This window comes from Plectropomus leopardus, chromosome 20 (assembly GCF_008729295.1).
Source record: "Plectropomus leopardus isolate mb chromosome 20, YSFRI_Pleo_2.0, whole genome shotgun sequence".
Taxonomy (NCBI): Eukaryota; Metazoa; Chordata; class Actinopteri; order Perciformes; family Serranidae; genus Plectropomus; species Plectropomus leopardus.
The window spans coordinates 10,822,227-10,828,953 of record NC_056482.1 but is presented as its reverse complement, the minus strand read 5'-3'; the positions used below and the strand labels follow the sequence as shown (position 1 = coordinate 10,828,953).

The 6,727-nt window shown below is 42.6% G+C and overlaps 1 protein-coding gene across 1 annotated transcript; it reads right to left on the bottom strand.

Annotated features, from left to right (window-relative positions):
- Positions 1 to 212: 212 nt before the first annotated feature.
- Positions 213 to 5,018, bottom strand: klf4 (Kruppel-like factor 4). The gene is made up of 5 exons (XM_042509956.1): positions 4,753 to 5,018; positions 4,530 to 4,641; positions 2,398 to 3,280; positions 1,623 to 1,793; positions 213 to 1,210 (listed from the first exon to the last, which is right to left on the bottom strand). Exons 1-5 carry the CDS (start codon positions 4,755 to 4,757, stop codon positions 1,035 to 1,037), a joined length of 1,347 nt encoding a protein of 448 aa, XP_042365890.1. The 5' UTR covers positions 4,758 to 5,018; the 3' UTR covers positions 213 to 1,034.
- Between the last annotated feature and the right edge of the window lie 1,709 nt (positions 5,019 to 6,727).

Genomic DNA, 6,727 nt, shown 5'->3' with positions numbered 1-6,727 from the left:
TATTGCTGCCATTTAAACGTGCTTCTCCATTACACTACCAGGAAGATTTTCTTTTTTTTCTATGAGATAATGATGTAGATGCATGTAAAGGTCGTTATCTTATTTCAAATACAATTTTATTTTATTATAGTGTACAATACAAAACAATAACAAAGCATTTTTATTTACAAATGTACAAAATTCAAGATTATATTACATATTTTTGGCTATAAACAAAAAAAAATCTTTGTTCAGAGTTACTCATTCAATACAAAAATATGAATGTCTCGTATAAATTATTGCACTTTGCAACTGCAGTGCATTGAAGATTGCCATCACCATTTATAAGTGAAGTGTTCACCTGATTTAAGTCAGATTGTGGAAGAGAGGTTTCCAAGAAACACACAAACAACCGTATGGCACTTTTTCATAGTTTTTGTGTATTTTCCTTATTCTTTGGTACCTTTTCTTTAGTTAAAAAAAAGCCTTCTTCAGAGTCGCTGAGCACCATTCTGTATAAATTAACATTGTACCTGAAATTAATGGCATTGCAGGTGAAATGTGTATATAAATATAGATGTATTTATTAATACAGTATTTTGAACAGTGTGTTGATAACAGAGCCTATATTGGCATGTTGCTGGTTTAAGGCCTCTGGAGATGTTTGTCTGTTGCTCCTGGTTTCCCTGACAAAAATACATTTCCAGTTAAAAAGTTGTTGGCACCTGGTCCTCCAAGTTTTGTCGGTTAAATAAGACAAATTCCAGTTTGGTCCCTTTCATAAAAGTTTACAACCCTGACTGAGAGGTCCTTTCAAGTCACCTGCACGACGTGCGAAGCCAGGATCAGTCTTGGGAGAAATTCTAGGCTCTTGAGGGAGTAATGCTGTGTTTTTTTTTGTTTTTTTCTTTGCCGTGAACACCACAGCTTGTCTTGTTGCTTGACAACGTCTTGAAGGCAAATTATGGTTTTTCAAAAGTGTAGCTCACAAGTTTGTTCATGGTTCTTGCTAACATGTTTTTCATTTTCCTGTAGCCTTCATCCATTGCCAAGTCTCATAAGTGTCTCTTCATATGGAGAGCGAGGTGGTCTGACCTTGAGAAGGCCCGGTCACATTTCTGACACTGAAACGGCCGGTGGCCTGTGTGTTTCCTGTAGTGGCGTGTTAGCTCGTCCGAACGTGCAAACTTCCAACCGCAGCCCTCCCAGTCGCAGTGGTAAGGCTTCTCCCCTTTGATGGAAACACAATACACACACACGGGGCAGTTAGTGCCAGCCCTGAGGTTAAACTGGCACAGCCTTCTCCACCTCTAGCAGAAAAGAGGTCAGTCCTGTCCTGCAGCTTGTGTATAAAGCCCGACCTAATCAGCCTGGGGTTTGTATTTGAGCAGGGATCAGTATCAACCTGTTTCACCACACCTGCCCAACAGGTCCCCTTCCCCATCCCCCACCCACCTAACCCCCATTCATCTCTGTGGCGTGCTTGTTTCAGATTATAATTAGCTCAGAACAATAAAACCAACTTTGTTAAACTGTAAATAAAAAAACAGAAATATGCCTCTTAACCCTGCAAAATGATTGCAAACCAGATATGAAAGGCACAAAAAACATCGGTAAAGAACATTAAACATACAGTTACATACCTGTGTGTGTACGGTGATGTGCTTTGAGGTGGGAGCTCTTTGTATAAGTTTTCCCACAGCCGACGTAGTCACATGTGTGTGTGGCGACTCTCTTCCTCGGCCAGGAGCGCCTACCACGTTTAGGCTTCGGTTCCTCCGGCAAGCAGTCCCCACTGGGGATCATGAGGGGTTCTGTGGGGGTCAAAAGATCTCAGTCATCATCATAGTACCATGTGAACAGTGCTAATATTCAATGTGTCAGATATAAAACAGCATAATAAGGTCACAGGCCTCCATGCTTCACTTACAAGGCAGATCATAGTGTAAAGAGAGCATTTAACCACTTCAAATGCATAGGCTGATGCTTTGTAGGAGTTGCTGAATGTTTCAAACTCCCAACTTTAAGATACAACTCAAGAAAACTTGAGCCTTCATCTTAAAAAAACTTTTTTTTAAAAGAAAACAACCAAACAACTGTATATTTTGTTTAATCGCAGTTAATGTCATCTCTTTTTTTTTGGCTTATTAAAGAAATTTATGATGAAAGGAGGTTTTATTGTTCAAAACCATGGGATGTAGATTATACTCCTATGCTGCCTTTTTTGGGGGGTTTAATTAAAGCCCTTAAGGTTGTATAAGATTTATTTAAACAGAATCTATCGACTTTATATTCCTGTTGTCTAATCTCTTCTGTTAGTCTGTGTTTTTTTTCTCCGTATTTACGCATTCATTAGCCACAAGAGGTTACAAGAAAGGATCTAAAGTCGGTCTGAATAATGAGAAAGTGTGCTCTAACCTTGGTACTGCATGGAGGACGGCTGAGGGTAGGAGGAGTAGCCCTGTGGGGAGCTATGATGGTATCCCTGGGGAGGTAGAGGGATCTGAGAGTGGGGATGCCCCAGAACCTGGTGCTCCCGGCTCAGAGGATGGTCTGGGGAGAGGGAAGAGGATGAGGATAACCTGCCGCCTGTCATAGGCCTCCCTCCACCGGGGAAGCCGTGCAGCTCTAACTGGCACGGGCGCTGCTGCTGGCTCCCTCGGCCCTGGGAGTTCACCCCCGCCAGGTGTAGGTCCATTGGCTGCGAGATGGTGCAGTTACTGGGGTTCTCCTGCTTTATCCTGTGGCACGTAAAGGACGGCGAGGCGCGGGAAGGAGTCGGGTCCGAAACGGCGGTAACACAAGCTTTGCTTACGTTTACGCCTTGGCTGTATTCTCCCATGTCCATTGTTGTCTTCACCACAAACTTGCCGTGGAGGCTGGTGGGGTGGAGGTACGCCGGGTCCAACTCGGGTCTCATGAGCTCCGCCACAAAGCCTCCAGAGGGCGAGACGTCGCTGATGTCTGGGATGGTATAGAGCAGCTCGCTGGCGGTGCCCTGAGGGGAGGGGAGGGGATAGGATGAGGAGAAAGAGCTGGGGGACGGAGACAGGGTCTGGGCCGAGCTGCACGCCATGGCCTCCTCCTGCTGCTGCTGCTGCTGCTGCTGTTGCTGCTGCTGCTGCTGCAGGATGGAGTTAGACAGAATAAAGTCGTAGTCCAAGTCCAGATCAGGCTCGGTGTCTTTTTTGGACATGCTAGGACTTGTTGTGCTGGTGGCAGTGGGATGGTCTGGGTCAGAGCAGCTGCTTCCGGTTGGCACGCTGGGTTTCTTAAGATGGGACAACTCCTCCTTCCATCTCTAGAGGAAAGTTACAGAGGCATTAATGACTGGACTGGTATGAGCTGTTTGTTTGTGTTGTGTTTATATAACACAGACAGCAACAAAATCACACTGTCCTACTCAGAAAGTAGTGCTCGTTTTGAATAGATAGGACATGAAATACAACTATATGGCTTATTCAGTGCATTTATTATAGTTTCTATGGAAACATGTATAGAGGTCTGATTGATTTTTTAATATACAGCCAAAAACTGTTGTTTTTACATGACTTTGATACTTCTAATGACATCTAAGTAACATCGAAAGAGTTTTACTGATATAGGAGACCCAAATAGGGAGCACAAATGTACCTAAAAATGCCAGTTTCAAGATCTTGCCTTATAGTTTCTTTACTTAATGCTCTCCCATGGTGCCCTGCTTCATTATATAAGCACCTACATCTGCACAGGTGACTGTCAGTTGTTTTATGGTTTCATCAAGATTTTGGGCAGATGCTTCATTATTTCAAAGGCATATTCACTCTAAAACTGTAATGTTTTTTTTAATGGTAAGGACAAAAATTGCCATTCATTTTGTCTTGTTCCTTCAATTAATCTGATCCAGTAGCATCTATACTGATTTTTACACCTCCCAAGTCCTACAGCTCATCTCCCATTTGTTATGTTTAGTTTAAGACCTTTATTATTCATTCGGGCCTTATGGTTGCAGACATATACTCTATAGTTAAATAAAAGATTTTCGAGCTGAGACCTGGGAAAGATTCAGGAGAAAATAACCCGGATCTGTAATAGAGGGTGATTATTATGACAGCTCAGCTACAGAGCTCAGTCTGGTGCAGCAAGTGTCCTTGGCACAGAGCACTTCCTAGAATACAGATTATTCTCACTCGCAAATAAAACTGCACTGAAAAGCACTACTGGTGGCAAGTAACACACACAGCCATCAGAAGATTGTTGCAATCAGCGTGCAGCCTGCTGAACAGCCCATTCTGAATAAAAACAACAGTCATAGCTGGCTGTTTTCTAGGGAATAGTGCAGTATCCCATGTGCCTCACGGTCTAAAAACCAGCTGGAGTAGCCTGTGTAAACTGGTGCACGCCCCAGTAGAGCGTGGTGTCAAGCCCGGACTGTGCCTATAATAACATGAGAGCGGCACAAAACAACTACGCTGTAAATGAACTGCACACAGAGGCTGCACGTTTCCCCCAACAGATCCGTTGATGCTCGGGGCTATTTGTAAAAAAGAAAGTGACCAGGGGCTACTCACTAGATTGGCACTTCCTATGGATTTGCTCTTGACAGTGGGGCCGCTGGCAAACGTGGATATAGATGGAAGCAGAGTCCCACCTAATGCCATCTCGACGTCATTTGGAGGCTGCCTGAAATTAAAGAGAAAATATGGTAAATCCTTGTGGAGTGATCCTGGACCAGCAGTCTGTGATAGTCCACAAAAGTAGATGTGCACCAGTCAAAATGAAAAGTTTTCACACCTCATCAATGAGAATCTGGATGTGGAGTCCTCTCGGCTGCTCCTCGGTGTGACCGCACTGGCTTCCCCGGCTTTAAACTTTCTGCTCCGCGTCGCGCGTTATACTATATTCCAGTACATGCTGCCGTTCATGGGCGCGCCCGGTACAAGCACAATAACTTTTAACGTTAGAGCAATTTTCCTTTCTTTTTTTTTTTTAGACAGAGAGGCGACGTACGGGGGAACCCCTCGCGCCTGTTGCCATGCAGGGACCGGCAGCCCGAACTGAGACAGCCGCGTTGAGAGAGGTAACCTTAAAACACTGGAGCTGCTGGACCCGCCCACGTTGCTTGGCAACCTTGCGGAAAAAAAACATTATGAGCGCGAGGGAGGGAGCACGTGGGGGGAGGCTGGGGCGAGAGGGGAAGAGAGACAGGGAGAGAGAGACAGAGAGAGGTTTGTTTGTATTCATACGTAGCAACGGTACCAATCCTCACTGCCGTTATCCCTGAGAAAATGTGGGTCTGTGCGCAGTCTGTGCGCACTGGCTGAAACGGGGATAACACTGACTCTTATTTAATCATAGCAGGAGGGTCACCTGCTGGCTAAAGGGATCACCTGGATAGACAAAAAGCATACCTTGACCCTGTGATACTCAATTTAATGTCCAAGGAACAACCCCCTCCCTCCCCAATTTCTAATTCACAATAAGATTAAAGTGAATAGCACTGGAAATTGTTTTTTTTTTTTACTTTTAGTATAGCCTACATAAGGTGCCAGAGGACATAAAACAGCATCAAAATCGAGCTTGTTTATCAAAAAAGGTATTGGTGGAAGATCCCCCGCAGCCCTGACAAAAGTCCTAGCTGAGGTCCTAAAATTCTAGAAACATCTTCAAATCTTAGAAACATCCTAAAATACTACAACATTGTAAAATCCTGGAAATGTTCTAAAATCTTAGAAACGTCCTAAAATCTTAGAAATGTCCTAAATTCTTAGAAACATTCTAAAATTCTAGAAACGTCCTAAAATCTTAGAAACGTCCTAAATCCTAGCAACATGCTAAAAGCTCAAAAATGTCCTAAAATCCTAGAAATGTGCTAAAATCCTAGAAACATCCTAAAATCCAAGAAATGTCCTAAAATCCTAGAACATGTACGGGACTGCTGTGACTGACTCCTGGCCTCCTGTCATTTTGCAAAAGTGGCCTCCAAGCAGAGCAAGTTATCCCTGTAGTATCCCTGCCTTGACCTATTGTATTGGCTACATAAAAATATACTATGATAATAATCAATAAATAAAATCTTAAACTTAAACAATAAAACTTTGTTGTTGTTGTTGTTGTTGTTTGACTTTGCTCCACTTGTAATATAATGATAATAATAATAATAACATTATTTATATGACACTTTTGAAAGTGCTAGAATCAGTGCAATGATTTTACCTGAGCTTACAGGTAATTATGCAGAGTATTGTGGGTGAAAATTTTTCTTAGTGATCATTGTCATAGTATCTCTAGAGGTCTCTCCATCTCCAACACAAACAGACCAAGTGATTCAAATTGGTATAAACACTTAATAAAGAAGTTTCATGTTACAAATCATCGTTTCTTCAGTGCTGTCTGGCTCATCATAGATGGACTGCTAACCCAGTAATTGCTGATATGTGCTCATTCTTTTTTCTCTGATTACTTCAGATCCAAATATTCAGGAGGTTTTTACCATAAGGTCAATTATCTCCAGAGGTCTCCTGAATAAAGAAGTTTAATTTTAAAAATCTGTGTTTTCCAGTACTATCTAAAGGAAATTTCTCTAACAAAAATTAAAAAAAACCCAATTTAGGGCCAGTGTTTTGTTTGTCCACTCTGGGCTACTGTAGAAAAAAACATGGTGAACTTCGTGGACAAGGACCTGCTCCCTATGAAGACATAAACGGCTCAGTCTAAGGTAATGATTATAAGGTAATGATGCTGGATTAATGTTGGATTATACAGTAAA

Coding starts and splice junctions, on each gene's coding strand:
- klf4 (XM_042509956.1), bottom strand. Junction 1,794..2,397: donor GTCCTCCATGCAGTACCAAG/GTTAGAGCACAC, acceptor TGACCCCCACAG/AACCCCTCATGATCCCCAGT. Junction 1,211..1,622: donor ACATCACCGTACACACACAG/GTATGTAACTGT, acceptor TTTCCATCAAAG/GGGAGAAGCCTTACCACTGC.